Genomic DNA, 24,368 nt, shown 5'->3' on the forward strand with positions numbered 1-24,368 from the left:
GTGAGGAGATATATACATCAACTAGTATGGTAGACAGGTGAGGAGATATATACATCAACTAGTATGGTAGACAGGTGAGGAGATATATACATCAACTAGTATGGTAGACAGGTGAGGAGATATACACATCAACTAGTATGGTAGAACAGGTGAGGAGATATATACATCAACTAGTATGGTAGACAGGTGAAGAGATATATACCTCAACTAGTATGGTAGACAGGTGAAGAGATAAATACATCAACTAGTATGGTAGAACAGGTGAGGAGATATATACATCAACTAGTATGGTAGAACAGGTGAGGAGATATATACATCAACTAGTATGGTAGAACAGGTGAGGAGATATATACATCAACTAGTATGGTAGAACAGGTGAGGAGATATATACATCAACTAGTATGGTAGAACAGGTGAGGAGATATATACATCAACTAGTATGGTAGAACAGGTGAGGAGATATATACATCAACTAGTATGGTAGACAGGTGAGGAGATATATATGCCAATTAGGAATCAAGTATTCTTGGACAGAAGACAGAACATTAGTATAAATCTTTCTCTCCAGGCTGGGTCCGTTCTGTAACTGCTCTGCCAGCGCGTCTACGGATCCGGGCACTTCCTGTCGGGGTCCTGGAGTGGAGGAGCCGTGTTCTGGCCGAGGAGATTGCCTGTGTGGAACGTGTGTTTGTTACAACACGGACCAGTACGAGGGACCCCTCTGTCAGTTTGACAAGTCCCAGTGTCAACGATACGGAGGTTTCCTCTGCAACGGTGAGTGTGGGGCTGTCTTCATTGTCTCAGACAGCAAGCTCGTCACATCGCTTTGCTTTGGAATAACGCTGTCTCTCGGAAGACAACACTGTGGCTGTCATAAGGAGTTTACAACTGTGTCATCAATACTGTTTGTGGTTCCTAAACTTCTATGTGAGTGTATGTGAAAGTGTCAAGCACTTGAAGTAGTTTCTAACCATTTCTATGTCTCTTTCTCTCTCTCTCTCTATTTTAGACCGTGGTCGCTGCTTCATGGGCCAGTGTGCGTGTGCAGAGGGCTGGGAGGGACCGGCCTGTGAGTGTCCCATGAGCAACCAGACCTGTCTGGACACTAAAGGGGTGAGCACTACATAATCTCCCTCCCTCTGTTTTTCTCCCTCTCACTCTTTTTCTCTCCCTCTCTCTCTCCCCCTCTCTGTTTCTTTATTTCTCTCTCTGTGTCTCTTCCTTTCTCTCTCGCTCTCTCGCTCTCTCGCTCTCTCTCTCATATTCCAGATTTCTACAATATCGTTGGTCATGACTGATCTAACCACTACCCTCCACCCCACCTCTCTCAGGGCATCTGTAACGGGCGGGGTGTGTGTAAGTGTGGTCGTTGTGAGTGCCAGGACTCTGGCCTGGCCATGACCCCCACCTGCGAGGCTAACTTCCAGGCCCAGCTGGGGATGTGTGAGGACAAGAGGAGCTGTGTCCAGTGTCAGGCCTGGAAGACCGGCGAGAAGAAGGACAGCGACAAGTGCGACCAGTGCCAGTTCAAAGTGGTCATGGTGGAAGAGCTCAGGGAAAATAAAGAGGTGATTGAGGCGTGTAGTTTCCGTGACGAGGATGACGACTGTACGTACCACTACACCGTGGACTATCCCGAGGACCAGAATGTTAAGGAACTGGAGGTCCAGGTGCTCAAGAAGAAAGGTGAGACAACGTTCATATCTTCCTGCCTTGGTTTATATGACGTCAAAACCATGATGCTTTGTTACGGACGAGGTCACCGTGTGGTGACCTGCACCCTGGTTGTGATGTTGATGTTGTTGTGGTCCGTCCCCTTAGACTGTCCCCCTGCTGGCTTCCTGTGGTTGATCCCTCTCATCATGTTCCTCATGCTACTGCTGGGTCTATTGTCGCTCTGCTGTTGGAAGTACTGCGCCTGCTGCAAGGTAATGTCCCGACACAACCATAGCATGACCTTTAAAACAACCAACCGTGGCCTTTGCCATACTATGAAGGAACTAATCTCTCTATTTGCCTCTCTTTCAGTCTTGTCTTGCTTTGCTGCCATGCTGTGGAAGAGGTGAGTGACTCATGCAATGTCCCCGTTAGAAAGCTTGAAATATCCTTCTGTACCATGTTTCCAGGCCGTATTACATTGTGTGATTGAACACGTGTTCTCCTATGTGTGTCCCTGTGTCTTCAGGTCGTACGGTTGGCTTTAAGGAAAATCAGTACATGCTCCGCCAATCCATGCTCACCTCTGACCACCTAGACACGCCCCTAGTTAGGACCGGCCCACCCAAGAGCACCGACGTGGTTCGTTGGAAGATCACCGACAATGTCCACCGATCGCCCAATAATCCGCTTGCGCAGGTTCAGCCCAACCCCAAAGAGACAAGTGAGTGTAAAATGTTTCAAATTCCAGCTCTCCCATTGGTTGGAGTTATCACTAGAACTTCCTGGTTTACATTGTTATGAAAACCTGACCCTAAACCACCTCCTCTTCTCCCCCCACCTCCTCTTCTCCTCCTCCCCACCTCCTCTCCTCCCCACCTCCTCTCCTCCTCCTCTTGTCTTCCTCCCCACCTCCTCTCCTCCTCCCCTCCTCCTCCCAACCTCTTCCTCTCCTCCTCCTCCTCCTCTCCTCCACCTCCTCTTCTTCTCCTCCTCCTCTCCTCCCCACCTCTTCTCCTCCTCTTCCTCTCCGCTTCTCCTCCTCTTCCTCTCCTCCACCTCCTCTTCTCCTCCCCACCTCCTCTCCCCCTCTTCCTCTCCTCCTCCTCTTGTCTTCCTCTCCTCCTCCCCACCTCCTCCCCACCTCCTCTTCTCCACCTCTCCTCCCCCTCTTCTCTTCCTCTCCACCTTCTCTCCTCCTCCTCCCCACCTCCTCTTCTCCTCCTCTTTGTCCTCCATCTATAGTCCAGTTCCCTCTGTCTCTGCGTCTGAACAGGTTGTTCACAGACAGTCTGTCTCGCTCCGACGCCAGAGACACTGAGTTGCTACGCAGGGAGGTTGATGACAACGTGAGTGTGTGTGTGAGTGTGTGAGTGAATGTGTGTGTGTGTGAGCAAGCTGTGTATGTATACATTACTGTATGCTCATCCTTGTGACAGTGGGTTGTGTGTGTTCTCTGTTTAGCTGAATGAAGTGTACAAGCAGGTTCCTGGCACCCAGAGAGTTCAGAACACCACATTTAGGTGAGACACTAATTTCAACCTTTCATCCTTCCTGAATTTATTACAATAAAGAATTGTTTTCTGAATGTTGTCTAAATCATGTTTTCTAATATCATCATCACTGATATTGTCTTTGTGTTTCAGATTACAGAGAAATGCTGGTAAAAGAGCTGACCACGCCATCGTAGACACCGTTTTGTCCGCCCCTCGCTCCAGCTACCCCAACATCGTCAAACTGACTGAGAAAAACGTCCAGTCTGGAAACTTCCAGGATCTCAAAGTGGTGCCGGGCTACTACACAGTGGCCACAGACAGAGGTCTGTGTCTGTGTCTGTGTGTCTGTGTGTGTGTGTGTCTGTGTGTCTGTGTGTCTGTGTGTGTGTCTGTGTCTGTGTCTGTGTCTGTGTCTGTGTGTGTGTCTGTGTGTCTGTGTGTGTATGGGAGTTCCTAATTCACTCCCTCTCTCTGTCTGGCTCTCTGCAGAGGCGGCTGGTGCCGTGGAGTTCCAGGAGGGGGTAGAGATGGTGGATGTGCACGTGCCGCTCTTCGTCAAGGAGGAAGATGATGATAAGAAGCAGCTGCAGGTGGAGGCGGTGGACGTTCCTCTGGGCATCGCTGAGATTGGGAAACGCTTCGTCAGCATCACTATCATCAAAGAACACGGTGAGAGCCAATCAGAGATATCTTATCTGACCCCTGACCCCTGACCCCTCTACACTTACACGCACTTACACGGTGCTTCAAAACCATACAGCATTATAAACCGTTGACTTCCAGTGAATGTGTATATTATTTTGGTTTATTTTGTGTTCTTCCCCTCACCTTAGTTAGCTAAAAACTGTGTGTCTCTCTCTCTCCTCTTCAGCCAAGAGTGTTATGTCGTTCCTCCAGCCTTCGTACACCTACAGCCGACAGGACAAAGTGGCTAACATCCCCATTACTAGAGAGATCATAGAGGATGGACACGCACAGGTCAGCTACCGCACCCGAGACCTCACCGCCAAGGACAAGAAGGTAACACATGCTATAAGACAGAGATATCACACCTTTCATTTGTCTAAGTTACTTTCTTTTTCCATCCTCATAACTACTCTTCCGTCTCTCACCAGGACTATGTGACAGTAGATGGGGAACTGTCCTACGGGCCAGGGGAGACCCAGCAGACTGTCCCTGTTCGTTTGTTGGAGATGGGAGAGGGAGACGGTCTGCTGAAGGACACACAGGTCAAACAATTTGTCATGGACCTCAGTAACCCAAGACAGGGTGCAAAGCTGGGACGCTACCCCAGAACCACCGTCACCATCACTGACAAACCAGGTGAGGTTATATACTACTCTCACCATCACTGACCAACCAGGTGAGAGGTTATATACTACTGACACCATCACTGACCAACCAGGTGAGAGGTTATATACTACTCTCACCATCACTGACAAACCAGGTGAGGTTATATACTACTGACACCATCACTGACCAACCAGGTGAGAGGTTATATACTACTCTCACCATCACTGACCAACCAGGTGAGAGGTTATATACTACTCTCACCATCACTGACCAACCAGGTGAGAGGTTATATACTACTCTCACCATCACTGACCAACCAGGTGAGAGGTTATATACTACTGACACCATCACTGACCAACCAGGTGAGAGGTTATATACTACTCTCACCATCACTGACCAACCAGGTGAGAGGTTATATACTACTCTCACCATCACTGACCAACCAGGTGAGAGGTTATATACTACTGACACCATCACTGACCAACCAGGTGAGAGGTTATATACTACTCTCACCATCACTGACCAACCAGGTGAGAGGTTATATACTACTCTCACCATCACTGACCAACCAGGTGAGAGGTTATATACTACTGACACTATCACTGACCAACCAGGTGAGAGGTTATATACTACTGTCACCATCACTGACCAACCAGGTGAGAGGACTATACTGTTTACATTATCCCAAAGTTTTAATGTAGCAATGTTTCTGTTCCATCAGGACACAATTGCACAACATGTCCCAGACATTATTACCATGGGGTTTGAGAGCTTGGCTAATGTGTGGTTGGAAAGCCAGCCATAACTTCCTCCTCTCTAACATGGCCGTAACAAACTTCCTCTCCCGTTGCTTCCCTCAGAGCCCAGTGTGGTGATGTTTATGAAGAGCACCCAGAACTTCTCCACCGCCGACCCAACCTACTCCATCCCCGTGGTCCGCACCCGCAATAAGGAGGGGCCCGCCACCGTCCACTGGAGGACCCGCAACGCTAAACGCTTCGAGCTGTCCGGCCCCCTAAAGTTTGGTCCCGGGGAAACAGATAAGAACATCGTGATCGATCCACGCTCTCACCCTGGCCCGGTGAAACCAGAGTCCTTCCAACTGGAACTGTTTGACCCCAGTACGAAAGCTGTGGTCGGAGAGAGGAAGACGACGATGGTCACTATTACTGATGGAGGTAATACACACAGAAACAGATACTGAAATACACACATACACACACACACACACAGTATTGGGTATCTGTAAGGAATCTGATGCACGAAGTGTGCATCACTAAAATAAGTTGCCCAACCCTTTTTGCCACTCCCCCTCTCCCTCCCTCCCTCTCCTCCCCCCTGTCTCCCCCCTCTCCTCCCCCCGTCTCCCCCCTCTCCTCTCCTCCCCCTCCTCCCATCCCCTCAGGACTTCCAGACAATGCCCAGATGGAGAAGAGTGCGGGCTTCATCAACCAGACAGCCACGTCTCCTGGTGGTCGTCTCAACTCTCCCACCAACGTGAAGGCCAAAGCCACCGGCCCCCGGAGCATCCGCCTGAACTGGGATCCCGTAGGAAAATCCCTGGGCTACAAGGTAAGGAACCCCCCTCAGGATTCATCCCCCTGGGCTACAAGGTAAGGAACCCCCCTCAGGATTCATCCCCCTGGACTACAAGGTAAGGAACCCCCCTCAGGATTCATCCCCCTGGACTACAAGGTAAGGAACCTCCCTCAGGATTCATCCCCCTGGACTACAAGGTAAGGAACCTCCCTCAGGATTCATCCCCCTGGACTACAAGGTAAGGAACCTCCCTCAGGATTCATCCCTCTGGACTACAAGGTAAGGAACCCCCCTCAGGATTCATCCCCCTGGACTACAAGGTAAGGAACCCCCCTCAGGATTCATCCCCCTGGACTACAAGGTAAGGAACCCCCCTCAGGATTCATCCCCCTGGACTACAAGGTAAGGAACCCCCCTCAGGATCCAATCCTCTGGACTACAAGGTAAGGAACCCCCCTCAGGATTCATCCCCCTGGACTACAAGGAACTGTCATACAGGACCAGAGGAGTTATAGGAGGACGGGCTCATTGTAATGTCTGGAATGGAATAAATGGAACGGAGTCAACCGTGGTTTACATATATTTGATGTGTTTGATACAGTTCCATTCATTCTGTTCCAGCCGTTACAATGAGCCCGTCCTCCTATAGCTCCTTCCACCAGCCGCCACTGTACAGGACTTACCTTGACTTAAACCATTTACTCTGTAAGGAGCATCAGTCATCAACAGAGGAACTCAATAGATTACACACCTGGCAACTTTTACTGGTGGAAAATGGAAGATTATTTTCCTTCGCTTTCACTGAACTTTGAACTGCTGTTTTAAAAATGTACTTTGAAAATATAACGTACAAAATATATCCGGAGTAGATATAGAAATAAAGGTTGTGGTCTCCCTGGTCACCAGGTGAAGCATTGGATCTATGGGGATCCTGAGGCTGACGCCCCCCCTGCGATGAATGTGAAGACAACCCATGCTGATCTGACCAACCTGTACCCCTATTGTGACTACGAGACGAAGGTGTGTGGCTACAACGCCCTGGGAGACGGAAACTACAGCGACATGGTGCCCTGTAAGACCCTGGAGGATGGTGAGTGAGGTCACATCCTGTTCCTGTCGAATATGGACTACATATATTTTCTTTGAAACACTACAATTCTAGCTCAAACATTGTGTAGGTCGTTTTCTTCCTTCGTACCTTGTGATTAACTTCCGGTCTACTTTCTATCCTCCCCTATCCTCCAGTCCCCAGTGAGCCCGGTCGTCTGGCGTTTAACGTCATCAGTCCAACTGTCACTCAGGTCAGCTGGGCGGAGCCTGCCGAGACCAATGGTGTCATCACCGCCTACGAGGTCCTCTACACGCCCATCAATGACGACACGAGTGAGTGACCGATCAAATCAAAATGATCTCAGAATTTCTCGGAGTGATGTCTGTGCTTCTAAGACATTCTAAAGGACGACACACACCACACCGAATGTTGACCTGCCGTTTGTCTGCTAATCGTTCGGCTCACTGTGTTTAGTCTGACCGACAACATTTTCATGCTATTCTAATGTAAAATTGGTTTGCACGCTGTTTGCAAATTATGGCCCGGGCACTGAGCACTAAGATGCTAAGTAGCACTCGGGCCGGGAAAATCTATTGGTGTGTCCGAGCCTTAACACTTTCTCCACTCCCTCTCGCTTCCCTTTGTAGAGCCGATGGGTGCAGCTAAGAAGGTGAAGATAGACAACCCTAAGAAGAGGATGTTGCTGATTGAGAACCTGCAGTCGGCCCAGACTTACTGCTATCAGGTCCGGGCTAAGAACAGCGTGGGTTGGGGTCCCTTCAAAGAAGCGACCATCAACCTGGCCTCCCAGCCCACCAGACCCATGTCCAGTGAGTAAATAACAGCAGAAGACATGTTCCATCTAGAAAGCATCTAGTATGATCTTGACTGTTACCTGCTGAAACGTTTGTGTCTAGCAAACCAGAAAGCTAATGTTTCAAGAGAAGCTTATCTTACTCTTCGATCACACCGACAGCGTCGGAGCGCAAAATAGTACGCAGCATCATCTGGATATGTGTGCAACAAAAGTTCAACATTCACCTTCTGCTACCATTTCTCTCAAGCCGTCTACTCATACAGTTTGACTCATACGTTCGATAAATCCAACGTGTGCACCACACCGAACGCACTTCAACCTCCTCTGCGACACGATGCCGCAAGGCAAACGCAGCGTTTCATTGGAAATCAATGTACTTCTGGTGTACCAAAACGCAATGATGCTGTCGGTGTGATCGAGTCGTTAATCCATCTCTCTTCCTCTCCTCCCTATAGTCCCTATCATCCCAGACATCCCTATAGTGGACGCGGAGGCGGGTGATGAGTACGACGGCTACCTGATGTACAGCAGTGAGGTCATGAGATCGCCAACAGACTCCAAGAGACCCAGCGTCTCAGACGAAGGTGGGTACCCGCAGACTACGCCACCTTTCCTGGCGTCTCTTTGCAGTCTAGCTTCAGTTATGTACTGGGAGTTGTATTTTCTTTTGAGTGGACCACAGGAAGAATAGTTGTTGCTAAGTAACAGCTAATGGGGATGAAGCTCACTGTTTTGATCTGTTTTGATCACCAAAGGGATTTTTTCCCATGTTAGCTTGTTATTTAAGATTTACACTTATTGGCTAGTAGCCCTCGCATGATGCCAGTGAGCTTCAGTGCTCAGGGAAACCGAGTGAATGCAGACTGGACAGGACTGTTATAGATGGGTTCCATGCAGCAGAAAGACACATGTCTATCCATCTTCTGTAGTCCAGTCATCTGCTCACTGAAGCAGAAAGAGAAAGAAAGAGACACCTAAAAAGGGTTTAATGTGTCACGGTCGAGGCTGACAGACAGGAGGGTTTCCTCCATTGTTCTCGCTCTCTTTCTTGCTCTCTCTATCACTTTCTGTCTCCATTTTCATTTTTTCTCTTTATTTATTTCCTTCTCCCCCTCTCTCTCTCTGTTCTCCCCCCTCTCTCTCTCTGAAGTATCTTTTAACAAACTGACTTTATTTTACACAAGACCATCAGGTCCAAAAATGGTGTCTCTTCTTAATTTTCTTCTTCATGGCTTTCGGTTTCATCATGCCAGGCTTCATTTTCTTCTTCATGGCTTTATCATGCCAATTTTCATATTATTTTTCATGGCTTTATCATGCCAGTCTTCATATTCTTCTTCAGAAAGAGAAAGTGCAATAAAGCCCATTGCTGGCTTTATCATGCCAGTCAAACCTTTCCTATTATTGCTCTGTAGTTTAGATATCACACAATCTACATACATCCTCCTCTTTCTCCTTTTCCTCCTCTCTCAACTCCTTCTAATCACCACGCTTCACAAAAACAAATGCCATGCAAACCATCAACCCCCCCCCCTCCGCCTACCTCTCCTCTCCATAACAAGGCTTTATCAAGTTGGTGGGTTCCAAGCTGGACCTGCGTTCGGTGTCCTGGAATAGGCATGTGGATGTGATCCCTTACCACCTCAGCACAGACACAGAGACCAGCAGCGACGAGACCCCTCGACCCAGCCGAACACAGATACCCCATCAAGGTGAAGACCGCCCTGGATAGACAGACAGATACAGAGATGGCATGCCAGCTACTGTGTACGCCGGGCACAAATCTCCCAATGCAGCTGCAGTGCCCCCTATGCCACCACCTCTCGTCTGCACAAAGTCTTCAGATCTCTAATCAACATCATGTTTCCGTCCTCCAATCTACCCCTACCCCTGGTTCTGGTCTGGCCTCTTCCCCTGTTGCACCTCAACCCTCCCACCAAAAAGGGTCTTCACTTCCAGGCATCAACTGCCCCACCGCCAGTTGATGGTCATGACAGGATTGTCCTGTCTGTCTCTCCTGTCTCCACTCTTTACACCTCTATGTCAGAGAGATGCTCTGGGAAGGAGGCAGGTTGTAGGGCTTGTATATACAACAAGCTCTCACAGTCTCACGTCAGAATTACACGTTCATCCATGTTTCTCCAATGTCAAATTTCAAAGTTGTTCCAAACGAAAAAAAAGTCAAAGTGTTTAAGGTTACGTTTAGGCATTAACTTCAAAATCCTAAGGTTAGGCATTAACTCCGACTGGTTAAGGTAAGGGTTAAGGTTTGGGATAGGCTTAAAAAAAAATCTCCAAAACAACTTTCTATTGCTGGATTTGAAACATGCTACCTTTTACACCTTTTGATGCTTACGACCATCCACCATCCCCGTCCACAAGGCCTAGCAAAACCCAAACCTACTTGAAGGTAACAGCGCTCATTGTTGCCCCTAGTGGTCGGTTTTCACGTCATCTCCTGAAGTCTTCAGACATGGATGGACGTCTAATACTGTTTTGTATCACGGGTGACCTGGTTATGTATAAAGGCTTCTCATGGCTGTGAAAGTGGTGATACCAAATGTATGTATGTCCCTGTGTGCAGTCTAAGGTGGGTGTTTCTCTTGCAGTTTGTTGTGATTTGCCGCTATTAACGTACTTAAATCAATGATTTTGTTTCCAGAATGTTTGGTTTGAGTTATGTTGGGTTCAAGAATATTTGGTTTGGGTTATGTTGGGTTCAAGAATATTTGGTTTTGGTTATGTTGGCTTCCAGAATGTTTGGTTTGGGTTCCAGAATGTTTGGTTTGGGTTATGTTGGCTTCCAGAATGTTTGGTTTGGGTTATGTTGGGTTCCAGAATGTTTGGTTTGGGTTATGTTGGCTTTCAGAATGTTTGGTTTGGGTTCCAGAATGTTTGGTTTGGGTTATGTTGGCTTCCAGAATGTTTGGTTTGGGTTATGTTGGGTTCCAGAATGTTTGGTTTGAGTTATATTGGGTTCCAGAATGTTTGGTTTGAGTTATTTTGGGTTCCAGAATGTTTGGTTTGAGTTATATAGGGTTCCAGAATGTTTGGTTTGAGTTATTGGGTTCCAGAATGTTTGGTTTGAGTTATATTGGGTTCCAGAATGTTTGGTTTGAGTTATATTGGGTTCCAGAATGTTTGGTTTGAGTTATATTGGGTTCCAGAATGTTTGGTTTGAGTTATGTTGGATTCCAGAATGTTTGGGTTGAGTTATATTGGTCTCTGGAATGTTTGGTTTGAGTTATTTTGGGTTCCAGAATGTTTGGTTTGAGTTATATTGGGTTCCAGAATGTTTGGTTTGAGTTATTGGGTTCCAGAATGTTTGGTTTGAGTTATATTGGGTTCCAGAATGTTTGGTTTGAGTTATATTGGGTTCCAGAATGTTTGGTTTGAGTTATGTTGGATTCCAGAATGTTTGGGTTGAGTTATATTGGTCTCTGGAATGTTTGGTTTGAGTTATGTTGGGTTCCAGAATGTTTGGTTTGAGTTATATTGGGTTCCAGAATGTTTGGTTTGAGTTATATTGGGTTCCAGAATGTTTGGTTTGAGTTATATTGGGTTCCAGAATGTTTGGTTTGAGTTATATTGGGTTCCAGAATGTTTGGTTTGAGTTATTGGGTTCCAGAATGTTTGGTTTGAGTTATATTGGGTTCCAGAATGTTTGGTTTGAGTTATGTTGGGTTCCAGAATGTTTGGGTTGAGTTATATTGGTCTCTGGAATGTTTGGTTTGAGTTATGTTGGGTTCCAGAATGTTTGGTTTGAGTTATGTTGGGTTCCAGAATGTTTGGTTTGAGTTATATTGGGTTCCAGAATGTTTGGTTTGAGTTATGTTGGGTTCCAGAATGTTTGGTTTGAGTTATGTTGGGTTCCAGAATGTTCTTGATGTTCTTTCTCTTCTCTTCTGGCTCTCCTCATCTTTGTCTTTCAGAACCAATGAACGGCAGGTTGGAACAGAACTTCCTCTTCCCCGGGGGAAATAATTCCATGTCGCGCAACATGTCTTCATCCAGCTACAGCCAGGTGTCTCCCATGTCCACCCTCAGCTCCAGCCACCGAGGGGGGGCCGGGGGGTCCATGTCCATGGAGTCCACCACAACATACCTCTCTGGACAAGGTACGGATGGATGCAGAATGTGTCAGCTTTTGAATCTATCTGTTGACTTACAATGATATGACAATGGTGAGTAATTCCAGCTGGCTTGTCTTCACCAGAACAGTACCCTATACAGAGTTCATCGAACATGGAGATTTAGAGTTTATATGGGAAACGTGTTGACACCAGAAGTTTGCCGACCTTGCACTCAGAATGTACTGTTTGCTAGAATTCTATTGTTCAGTATCTATGTATTTGGTAGTCGTCATCACTGGTCTCCTCCTCTCCTACAGGAGGAAACTCTCTCTCCCGCACTCAGGTGATTGGGGGCGGGACGCGCACGGAGAATGTTGTCATGAGGAAACGATCAGAGAACAGAGGTTACTATGAGTATGATGACAACATCCGAGATTCCATCATCATAGGAGACCTGTCCAGTGGATTGTCTGGATACACAGATGGCCAAAGTAAGATTTAGATTCATTTGAAGCATATTTGAAAGCATATTTTCAGCTCTTTGAGTGTAAAGAGCTGATCAATTACAGTTCACCCTGACACAGGTCACAGGCATGAGGCATGAGGCTACAACGAGCCAATTTAGATGAGGTATTTGACAAGGAGGTATTTGACAAGGAGGTATTTGACAAGGAGGTATTTGACAAGGAGGTCTTTGACAAGGAGGTCTTTGACAAGGAGGTCTTTGACAAGGAGGTCTTTGACAAGGAGGTCTTTGACAAGGAGGTCTTTGACAAGGAGGTCTTTGACAAGGAGGTCTTTGACAAGGAGGTCTTTGACAAGGAGGTCTTTGATTATGAGGTCTTTGCTAAGGGAAATGCCATCACATCGTTTTCAGATCTTTCTGACCTCTACTGTTAAAACCTGAAAGAAGCTCATCTGTTTGTCTGTATCAATCACGGCTATAAATGTCAAATATACAGATCATCTACAGCAGGCTTACTGATGAGGTGCATGAAGCGGCTGGCTTGGATATCTGTTATCGATTACTGGGGTTGGTGGCTGCACAGAGCTATGCAGGCGCTATGCTGACTGTCGCTCTCTTCTCCTGTTGTTCTCCATACTTCAATTCTCTCCTCCCTCGCCTCTTTCACTGTCCTCCTTCCTTTTCCTCCCTTTGTTCCTTCTCCCACTCTTTCACTTCCTGTCCTCCTCCTCCTGCTCCATTTTTGCTTGCTCCGTGCATTCTCAGGTACGTATGGCTTCAGTCCCACTCAGACACAGAGTCAGTACGACTACGGTATGTCTCAGGCCTTCCGGGCCAGGACCCAGTCTGAGGATGTCAACGATGCACTACTGAACCTGGACAGGGTGCTCCACGGTGAGTCTGTCTGTCTGCAGCACACTCAGCTGTCCTCTCTCACACCACTGGGACAATAGCAGGGCCTAAAGATACAGTATGGCCTCATGGTAGGGCTTACCATGCCCATAGCTGGTGTGACAGGAAGGCTTTGTGTTGCTGAAGCTATTTTTTGCTGTGATGTATGTTTCTTTTGATAGGGAAAGTTCTCGCTCTCTCGCTCTCTCTCTGCATCACGCTCACTCACCTCTCTTTAATCCTATCTCATCTTGTAATAGTCTATGTAACCCCTGTAATTTTGACTCCACTTAACCCCTAACCACCCTCCTTCCCTAAACCCATCTCTCTTTCTCTCCCCCTCATTGACCTATTTCCCCCCCCCCCCCCAGACGCTCGTTTGGCCCCTGGGGTCCCTGACACCCCCACCAGGCTGGTGTTCTCTGCCCTGGGCCCCACTGCCCTGAAGATCAGCTGGCAGGAGCCCCACTGTGAGAGGGATGTTTTAGGGTACTGTGTTCTCTACCAGCTTCTCAACGGAGGTATGGACCCATGGCCATTTGTGTCACATTCTAAACACAGTGTGTTTTGTTGATGTGCAGAAGAAGAATATTGTTTTTCATTTTGAACCTGTGAACACAGTTGTCAGGTTTGGTTGAATAGGATCCGTGAAATTCCAATCCGACATCAACAGTGTTTTACATCCATTGCGAACGACAAGAGTTCCTAAGTAACCACCATATTGCTGATCCCATATCTCCAGTGGAAACAATGATGCAAGTTTGCTATAAAGAGACCTCAAGGCAGACAGGTGGAGGAGAGACATTAATGCTATTGACTGAATCAACTGCCATGCATAGCAAATGTAAATCCTAGGATATTTAATTTCATCAGGATATTTTCCTCTTCACATATAATTTTGGATCTGGCCAGTATTTTCCATATTACCAAACCGATCCGAGGTGCGTGGCTGCCGAGCGTGATCCGAGAGTCAACTACTATACTGGGTCGGACCTCGGGTAATCGAGTTCGGGAATATCCGTGAAGACTTCTGATAGGGCTTTCTTCAAATCCTATCAACTGTTTTAGATCTCATAGCCTTGTCCCAGCATCCCTTTACAGTAATCTAACCCCCTTTGTCTCTCTATCCAGGCGATGTGAAGCGTATAAACATGTCCAGCCCCGCAGACAACTCCGTGGTGGTGCAGGACCTGCTGCCTAACCACTCCTACCTGTTCAAGGTGAAGGCTCAGAGTCAGGAAGGTTGGGGACCGGAGAGGGAGGGAGTCATCACCATAGAGTCAGCTGTCGACCCCAACAGCCCACTCAGCCCAATGCCAGGTAATCAGCTATACAGACCACTCAGCCCAATGCCAGGTAATCAGCTATACAGACCACTCAGCCCAATGCCAGGTAATCAGCTATACAGACCACTCAGCTCAATGCCAGGTAATCAGCTATACAGACCACTCAGCCCAATGCCAGGTAATCAGCTATACAGACCACTCAGCCCAATGCCAGGTAATCAGCTATACAGACCACTCAGCTCAATGCCAGGTAATCAGCTATACAGACCACTCAGCCCAATGCCAGGTAATCAGCTATACAGACCATTCAGCCCAATGCCAGGTAATCAGCTATACAGACCACTCAGCCCAATGCCAGGTAATCAGCTATACAGACCACTCAGCCCAATGCCAGGTAATCAGCTATACAGACCACTCAGCCCAATGCCAGGTAATCAGCTATACAGACCACTCAGCCCAATGCCAGGTAATCAGCTATACAGACCACTCAACCCAATGCCAGGTAATCAGCTATACAGACCACTCAGCCCAATGGCAGGTAATCAGCTATACAGACCACTCAGCTCAATGCCAGGTAATCAGCTATACAGACCATTCAGCTCAATGCCAGGTAATCAGCTATACAGACCACTCAGCTCAATGCCAGGTAATCAGCTATACAGCCCAATGCCAGGTAATCAGCTATACAGACTACTCAGCCCAATGCCAGGTAATCAGCTATACAGACCATTCAGCTCAATGCCAGGTAATCAGCTTATACAGACCACTCAGCCCAATGCCAGGTAATCAGCTTATACAGACCACTCAGCCCAATGCCAGGTAATCAGCTTATACAGACCACTCAGCCCAATGCCAGGTAATCAGCTATACAGACCATTCAGCCCAATGGCAGGTAATCAGCTATACAGACCACTCAGCCCAATGGCAGGTAATCAGCTATACAGACCACTCAGCTCAATGCCAGGTAATCAGCTATACAGACCATTCAGCTCAATGCCAGGTAATCAGCTATACAGACCACTCAGCTCAATGCCAGGTAATCAGCTATACAGCCCAATGCCAGGTAATCAGCTATACAGACCACTCAGCTCAATGCCAGGTAATCAGCTATACAGACCACTCAGCCCAATGCCAGGTAATCAGCTATACAGACCATTCAGCCCAATGCCAGGTAATCAGCTATACAGACCACTCAGCCCAATGCCAGGTAATCAGCTATACAGACCACTCAGCCCAATGCCAGGTAATCAGCTATACAGACCACTCAGCCCAATGCCAGGTAATCAGCTATACAGACCACTCAGCCCAATGCCAGGTAATCAGCTATACAGACCACTCAACCCAATGCCAGGTAATCAGCTATACAGACCACTCAGCCCAATGGCAGGTAATCAGCTATACAGACCACTCAGCTCAATGCCAGGTAATCAGCTATACAGACCATTCAGCTCAATGCCAGGTAATCAGCTATACAGACCACTCAGCTCAATGCCAGGTAATCAGCTATACAGCCCAATGCCAGGTAATCAGCTATACAGACTACTCAGCCCAATGCCAGGTAATCAGCTATACAGACCATTCAGCTCAATGCCAGGTAATCAGCTTATACAGACCACTCAGCCCAATGCCAGGTAATCAGCTTATACAGACCACTCAGCCCAATGCCAGGTAATCAGCTTATACAGACCACTCAGCCCAATGCCAGGTAATCAGCTATACAGACCATTCAGCCCAATGGCAGGTAATCAGCTATACAGACCACTCAGCCCAATGGCAGGTAATCAGCTATACAGACCACTCAGCTCAATGCCAGGTAATCAGCTATACAGACCATTCAGCTCAATGCCAGGTAATCAGCTATACAGACCACTCAGCTCAATGCCAGGTAATCAGCTATACAGCCCAATGCCAGGTAATCAGCTATACAGACCACTCAGCCCAATGCCAGGTAATCAGCTATACAGACCACTCAGCCCAATGCCAGGTAATCAGCTATACAGACCACTCAGCCCAATGCCAGGTAATCAGCTATACAGACCACTCAGCCCAATGCCAGGTAATCAGCTATACAGACCACTCAGCCCAATGCCAGGTAATCAGCTATACAGACCACTCAGCTCAATGCCAGGTAATCAGCTATACAGACCACTCAGCCCAATGCCAGGTAATCAGCTATACAGACCATTCAGCCCAATGCCAGGTAATCAGCTATACAGACCACTCAGCCCAATGCCAGGTAATCAGCTATACAGACCACTCAGCCCAATGCCAGGTAATCAGCTATACAGACCACTCAGCCCAATGCCAGGTAATCAGCTATACAGACCACTCAGCCCAATGCCAGGTAATCAGCTATACAGACCACTCAACCCAATGCCAGGTAATCAGCTATACAGACCACTCAGCCCAATGGCAGGTAATCAGCTATACAGACCACTCAGCTCAATGCCAGGTAATCAGCTATACAGACCATTCAGCTCAATGCCAGGTAATCAGCTATACAGACCACTCAGCTCAATGCCAGGTAATCAGCTATACAGCCCAATGCCAGGTAATCAGCTATACAGACTACTCAGCCCAATGCCAGGTAATCAGCTATACAGACCATTCAGCTCAATGCCAGGTAATCAGTTTATACAGACCACTCAGCCCAATGCCAGGTAATCAGCTTATACAGACCACTCAGCCCAATGCCAGGTAATCAGCTTATACAGACCACTCAGCCCAATGCCAGGTAATCAGCTATACAGACCATTCAGCCCAATGGCAGGTAATCAGCTATACAGACCACTCAGCCCAATGGCAGGTAATCAGCTATACAGACCACTCAGCTCAATGCCAGGTAATCAGCTATACAGACCATTCAGCTCAATGCCAGGTAATCAGCTATACAGACCACTCAGCTCAATGCCAGGTAATCAGCTATACAGCCCAATGCCAGGTAATCAGCTATACAGACCACTCAGCTCAATGCCAGGTAATCAGCTATACAGACCACTCAGCCCAATGCCAGGTAATCAGCTATACAGACCATTCAGCCCAATGCCAGGTAATCAGCTATACAGACCACTCAGCCCAATGCCAGGTAATCAGCTATACAGACCACTCAGCCCAATGCCAGGTAATCAGCTATACAGACCACTCAGCCCAATGCCAGGTAATCAGCTATACAGACCACTCAGCCCAATGCCAGGTAATCAGCTATACAGACCACTCAACCCAATGCCAGGTAATCAGCTATACAGACCACTCAGCCCAATGGCAGGTAATCAGCTATACAGACCACTCAGCTCAATGCCAGGTAATCAGCTATACAGACCATTCAGCTCAATGCCAGGTAATCAGCTATACAGACCACTCAGCTCAATGCCAGGTAATCAGCTATACAGCCCAATGCCAGGTAATCAGCTATACAGACTACTCAGCCCAATGCCAGGTAATCAGCTATACAGACCATTCAGCTCAATGCCAGGTAATCAGCTTATACAGACCACTCAGCCCAATGCCAGGTAATCAGCTTATACAGACCACTCAGCCCAATGCCAGGTAATCAGCTTATACAGACCACTCAGCCCAATGCCAGGTAATCAGCTATACAGACCATTCAGCCCAATGGCAGGTAATCAGCTATACAGACCACTCAGCCCAATGGCAGGTAATCAGCTATACAGACCACTCAGCTCAATGCCAGGTAATCAGCTATACAGACCATTCAGCTCAATGCCAGGTAATCAGCTATACAGACCACTCAGCTCAATGCCAGGTAATCAGCTATACAGCCCAATGCCAGGTAATCAGCTATACAGACCACTCAGCCCAATGCCAGGTAATCAGCTATACAGACCACTCAGCCCAATGCCAGGTAATCAGCTATACAGACCACTCAGCCCAATGCCAGGTAATCAGCTATACAGACCATTCAGCTCAATGCCAGGTAATCAGCTATACATCTTTGCACCCCATTGTGGATCCCTCTTATCCTCACTCCTTTGGTTAGCTGATTGATCTCTGACCTCTAGCTCTCTGTTTCCGGTTTAATCTACATTTACTTTCTCTCTCTCCAATTACCTCTATCTTTCAATCCGTTGTTCCTTGGTCTCTCCTTCACTCCCTCCATGTATTCACGCTCTCTCTCTCTTTCTCCCCTCTCTCTCTCACTCGCTCTGTCTTCCCGCCTCAGGTTCTCCCTTCACTCTCAGTACCCCCAGTGCTCCAGGCCCCCTGGTGTTCACAGCTGTATCCCTTAACTCTCTCCACCTCTCCTCTCTAACTCCCCTTCTCCCCGTCTCCCTCAGGTTCTCCCTTCACTCTCAGTACCCCCAGTGCTCCAGGCCCCCTGGTATTCACAGCGCTGTCCCCCGAGGCACTGCAGCTGAGTTGGGAGAAACCCCGCAAACCCAACGGAGACATCCTGGGCTACGTGGTCACCTGTGAACATCTGCACGGAGGAGGTGAGACTGAACACTGACTCCAGATCAGTTTTCGGGGATTGTAGAGATTTTTGTCAACAGTCATTTGCTAGAATTTATACATTGACGTGATCTCGAGAGACAAAATCAAAGACTCTTTTATTTTGTTAGTCTCTAGGTCTTCTTGACTTGTTATTGGACAATGCTAATCAAATGTCCTTTAACTTTCATATTTATATCCACTTTAATTTCCTAGTCTGATCCCCACTTTCCCCCTTCATCTCCACCCCCCCCTCTCCCAGGTGACATGCGTTCCTTCCAGGTGAGCGGTGACAGCGCTGAGACCAGTCTGACAGTTCCGGACCTGAGTGAGAACATGCCGTACAAGTTCAAAGTTCAGGCCAGGACGACCCAGGGCTTCGGCCCCGAGAGGGAGGGCATTATCACCATCGAGTCTCAGGATGACGGTAAAGAGGACAGAGTCCTACAAGAGTCTCTTTTATCTAAGGTTTTATCTAGTGCTTAATTTGAAATGAATAAGGTTTCGGTACTCGGGACTCACTTTACAGGTACCATACTGGGTTTCATATTTAGAAGCCAGTGTTCTATGCGTTTGTACATTTGGAATTGTATTGTATACTAATGTATGATTCTGTCTCTTTCTCCCCTCTGTAGGCGGTACGTCTCAACTAGGAGGCCTAGGCGGTATGTCTCAACTAGGAGGCCTAGGCGGTATGACTCAACTTGGAGGTCTAGGCGGTACGTCTCAACTAGGAGGCCAAGGCGGTATGTCTCAACTTGGAGGCCTAGGCGGTATGTCTCAACTAGGAGGCCTAGGCGGTATGTCTCAACTAGGAGGTCTAGGCGGTACGTCTCAGTACAGCAGTCAGTCCTTGACCAAGAGAGATGTGTACCAACTTCCTACAGAGGGCAGCACACACACCAACGTCACACACACCATGATCAACGACCCATACTACTCAGGTAGTGTATCAATTTATTAATCTCTCTCTCCCTCACTCCCACAGCATTTCTCTCTCTGTCTCTCTCTCTCTCTCTCTCTCTCTCTCTCTCTCTCTCTCTCTCTCTCTCTCTCTCTGTCTCTCTGTCTCTCTGTCTCTCTGTCTCTCTGTCTCTCTGTCTCTCTCTCTCTCTCTCTCTCTCTCTCTCTCTCTCTCTATCTCTCTCTCTCTCCCACAGCATTTCTCTCTATCTCACTCACAGCATCTCTCTAACCCCCTCTCTTCCCCCTAGGAGATGGTATGATGATGGTGGGGAAGACGACCCAGCACACAGAGACCAGCGGCATGGTGACTCGTCATGTGACGAAGGAGGTGGTGCAGAGGAGCATGCAAGTGGCCGGCACCAGCAGCGTCACCAAGAAGGTCGAGAGGTCATTCTACGAGACCTGAAGTCAAAGGTCAACAACAAGATGGCGGCGTCCACGGTACCCAACATGTCCTCCTCTCTGTCTGTTACAAACAATGGCTCCTGTCCTCCATCGGACACGGGATTCATTTTCATTCTTAATGATTTAGTTTTGTCGTTTGTTTCTATTTTGTCGCAAACATTTTACATTCAAAGAACTCTACCACCCCCACAAAGAGATGTCTTGTTGGAAGTTTGTAATTCTCTATTGCTTCTACCTGATACCACACCGAGGCTTTAGATAAGGCAAGGCCATTAAACTTATCTGAGGTCGGTTCTCAATAGTTAAAAGTAGAGTTGGCTCCTGCTAATATATCTTTTGACAGAGATTAGCTGAGAGGTAAAGAGAGGGAGAGTAGGTAAGAGGTTTTGTATTGGTCGGCTACGTGTCTGCAACATGCCTGCAGGTTGTTCAATTGATGACATGCCTGCCTTTTTTTGTAGGGGTTCATTGTGTTATTAGATTGTTGGTAACTCTCACAGCATTTACAAATATATTAGACTGATGTGTTTTCTGTACGTCAGAAGAAATGGAATTGAAATGTTGATGCCAAATACTGTATTGCAATGTATTGTTTGTGTAAAAATATGTTTCCTATGGTTTTGCATATTTCATTTCCCTTTATTTTTTCCCATGCGTATGTGAACAAATTTAATACATTCATAATGGTCCTCTGTAGCTCAGTTGGTAAAACATAGCACTTGCAATGCCTGGATAGTGGGTTCGATTACCGGGACCACCCATGCCACCTGGGAAAAAAAAGTGTTTGCTAATTCGCATACATTACAGTTCTAATTTAGATATAACCTCAAATAAGGTAGTCCCAGGTAACAGCATTTCATAGTTAAAGTGTGTCTCATTACTGTGTCATTGTTTCTGATTGAGTGCTATGGTCTAAAACCTTTTGTGTCTAACTAATATATTCTAGCGTAACTTAAACGACTAAGTCCGGATATATCTGAGACAAAAAAAATATTCTATTGCCTTTCTAATGTATTTTCAAACCTATGTTGTGCTTTAGTTCAATTCAAAATGCTGTCCATTGTAAAGAGTCCTTACACTTAGTAAGACATGGCGAGATGAATTTGTTGTGAAAATCATTAACATTTCATAAAAATGCATAAGGCAAAGCTTTTTTATACTTTTTCATCATATCTATTCATCAGTTACTTACTGTTTTTTATATCTGTCTATTTTATTACACTTAATAAAGATTGAATATAAACCACCTCTAGATGTATTTCTGTATATGCTCATGTACAATTCATTCGGAAAGAATTCAGACCCCTTCCCCTTTTCACACTTTGTTACGTTACAGCCTTTTTCTAAATGTATTTATATATATTTTTTAATGCTCCTCAATCTAAACACAATACCCCATAATGACAAAGTGAAAACAGGTGTTTGCATATGTAAAAAAATATATTTTTGAAATCCTTATTTACATAATTAATCAGACCCTTTGCTATGACTCGAAATTGAGCTCAGGTGCATCCTGTTTCCATTGATCATCCTTGAGATGTTTCTACAACTGTGATTGGAGTCCACCTATGGTAAATTGAATTGATTGGACATGATTTGGAAAGGCACACACCTGTCAATGCATGTCAGAGCAAAAACCAAGCCATGAGATCGAAGGAATTGTCCGTAGAGCTCCGAGACCAGATTGTGTTGAGCCACAGATTTGGGGAAGGGTACCAAAACATTTCTGCAGCATTGAAGGTCCCCAAGATCACCGTGGCCTGCATCATTCTTTAAAAAAAATTTTTTTTGCCCCTTTTCGTCGTATCCAATCGCTAGTAATTACTATCTTGTCTCATCGCTACAACTCCCGTACGGGCTCGGGAGAGACGAAGGTCGAACGCCACGCGTCCTCCGAAGCACAACCCAACCAAGCCACACTGCTTCTTAACACAGCGCGCCTCCAACCCGGAAGCCAGCCGCACCAATGTGTCGGAGGAAACACCGTGCACCTGGCCCCCTTAGTTAGCGCGCACTGCGCCCGGCCCGCCACAGGAGTCGCTGGAGCGCGATGAGACAAGGATATCCCTACCGGCCAAACCCTCCCTAACCCGGACGACGCTAGCTCAATTGAGCTGGCTGCCCGGCCATACTGAGCAATCAGGGGAGAAGGGCCTTGGTCAGGGAGGGGACCACGAACCCGATGGTCACTCTGACAGAGCTCCAGAGTTCCTCTGTAGAGATGGGAGAAACTTCTATAAGGACAACCATCTCTGCAGCACTCCACCAATCAGGCCTTTACGGTAGAGTGACCAGACGGAAGCCACTCCTCAGTAAAAGGCACATGACAGCCCGCTTGGAGTTTGCCAAAAGGCACCTAAAGACTCTGACCATGAGAAACAATATGAAATCAAGATTGAACTCTTTTGCCTGAATGCCAAGCGTCATGGCTGGAGGAAACCTGGCACCATCCCTACAGTGAAGCGTGATGGTGGCAGCATCATGCTGTGGGGATGTTTTTCATCGAGGGATAGATGAACAGAGCAAAGTACAGAGATCCTTGATGAAAACCTGCTCCAGAGCACTCAGGACCTCAGACTGGGGCGAAGGTTCACCTTCCAACAGGACAACAACTCTAAGCACACAGCCAAGACAACGCAGGAGTGGCTTCGGGACAAGTCTCTGAATGTCCTTGAGTGGCCCAGGCAGAGCCTGGATTTGAACGCAATCGAACATCTCTAGAGAGACCTGAAAATAGCTGTGGCAGCAACGCTCCCCGTCCAACCGGACAGAGCTTGAGAGGATCTGCAGCGAAGAATGGGAGAAACTCCCCAAATACAGGTGTGCCAAGTTTGTAGCGTCATACCCAAGAAGACGTGAGGCTGTAATCGTTGCCAAAAGGTGCTTCAACAAAGTACTGAGTAAAGGGTCTGAATACTTATGTAAAATTGCTAAAAAACTGTTTTTGCTTTGTGATTATGGGGTATTGTGTGTAGATCGATTAGGGGGGAAAACTATTTGAACCACTTTAGATAAGGCTGTCATGTAAAGAAATGTGGAAAAAGTCAAGGGGTCTGAATAGTTTAAGGCACTGCAGGGTAGCAAACTACCAGTAATTTATCAAAGTTACCGGAATTGTTGCAAATGTTGGTAATTATCAGGCAATCTATGGTCATTTATACATATATAGTACGCATTTTGTACATCTGTGTCCATATCGTCCATTAGTTTCTAGTGGTTCAAGAGAAAAAAAGCCTAATTAATGAAAAATTAATCTAATCAACAATGGAATTTTCAATTAAGGCCTAGATTCAATCAGATCAAGCGTTAACCCGGCAGTAGTGTTGGAGCTGTCAAATCGGTGAGCAGCTGTTCGAGATCATTTTCACCAAGCCACACCCATCCCACTAGCTTTAGAAGTTCCGAACGGGAAAGTCGAGGCTATATAGAAATAATGACGCTCAAACTAAAAATCATTAAACAAAATAATTAGGATTTCTTTGGTGCAGATTACATCTCGCATTCCAGTGTTCAAACTTGTAAACAAGGCTGTATGGGATTTCCCTTAATACAACTCCATGCAGCCAATGGAAAAGTCCACTTTAGGTAGGCCGTCATTGTAAATAAGAATTTTGTTCTTAACTGACTTGCCTAGTTAAATAAAATAAAATGAAGGTATAATGCCAGGAGGCGCTTGTGGATTTGACAGCTCTAACGCAGTTCCATTTCCGACCCGAGCAAAACAACTGCTGTGTGGATGTCGGCTAAAGCGGATCTGATCTAAAGCGGATCTGATCTAAAGCGGATCTGATCTAAAGCGGATCTGATCTAAAGCGGATCTGATCTAAAAAGCCCTAACTCTTCTATTTACTTTTTTCTCAACTGCCACCAGTTTGGCGCCCCGAAGCATTAACAAAGACATAGTCAAATATATAAACGTGTGTAAATAATATAAAGCATGAGCTGAAACCCTCATATTAAACACCAATGACATTCACTAA

The 24,368-nt window shown here is 46.8% G+C and overlaps 1 protein-coding gene across 2 annotated transcripts in view; it reads left to right on the plus strand.

Moving 5' to 3' along the window:
- Positions 1–21,642, plus strand: part of LOC129817125 (integrin beta-4-like) — a 63,224-nt gene extending 41,582 nt beyond the window's left edge. For both annotated transcript variants that reach the window (XM_055872097.1, XM_055872182.1), the window contains exons 13-39: positions 569–774; positions 1,010–1,113; positions 1,332–1,686; positions 1,822–1,928; positions 2,029–2,062; positions 2,186–2,380; positions 2,902–3,005; positions 3,121–3,179; positions 3,303–3,475; positions 3,642–3,821; positions 4,024–4,172; positions 4,268–4,475; positions 5,306–5,623; positions 5,851–6,017; positions 6,891–7,074; positions 7,230–7,367; positions 7,683–7,865; positions 8,308–8,436; positions 11,785–11,970; positions 12,243–12,416; positions 13,157–13,285; positions 13,654–13,803; positions 14,414–14,602; positions 18,864–19,019; positions 19,280–19,444; positions 19,653–19,961; positions 20,232–21,642. In XM_055872097.1, the coding sequence (XP_055728072.1) occupies positions 569–774; positions 1,010–1,113; positions 1,332–1,686; positions 1,822–1,928; positions 2,029–2,062; positions 2,186–2,380; positions 2,902–3,005; positions 3,121–3,179; positions 3,303–3,475; positions 3,642–3,821; positions 4,024–4,172; positions 4,268–4,475; positions 5,306–5,623; positions 5,851–6,017; positions 6,891–7,074; positions 7,230–7,367; positions 7,683–7,865; positions 8,308–8,436; positions 11,785–11,970; positions 12,243–12,416; positions 13,157–13,285; positions 13,654–13,803; positions 14,414–14,602; positions 18,864–19,019; positions 19,280–19,444; positions 19,653–19,961; positions 20,232–20,389 (4,609 nt within the window). In that variant the 3' untranslated portion in view covers positions 20,390–21,642. The remainder of the gene's footprint in view (positions 1–568; positions 775–1,009; positions 1,114–1,331; positions 1,687–1,821; positions 1,929–2,028; positions 2,063–2,185; positions 2,381–2,901; positions 3,006–3,120; positions 3,180–3,302; positions 3,476–3,641; positions 3,822–4,023; positions 4,173–4,267; positions 4,476–5,305; positions 5,624–5,850; positions 6,018–6,890; positions 7,075–7,229; positions 7,368–7,682; positions 7,866–8,307; positions 8,437–11,784; positions 11,971–12,242; positions 12,417–13,156; positions 13,286–13,653; positions 13,804–14,413; positions 14,603–18,863; positions 19,020–19,279; positions 19,445–19,652; positions 19,962–20,231) is intronic.
- The last annotated feature ends 2,726 nt before the right edge of the window (positions 21,643–24,368 follow it).

Source organism: Salvelinus fontinalis, chromosome 1, assembly GCF_029448725.1.
Source record: "Salvelinus fontinalis isolate EN_2023a chromosome 1, ASM2944872v1, whole genome shotgun sequence".
Classification (NCBI taxonomy): domain Eukaryota; kingdom Metazoa; phylum Chordata; class Actinopteri; order Salmoniformes; family Salmonidae; genus Salvelinus; species Salvelinus fontinalis.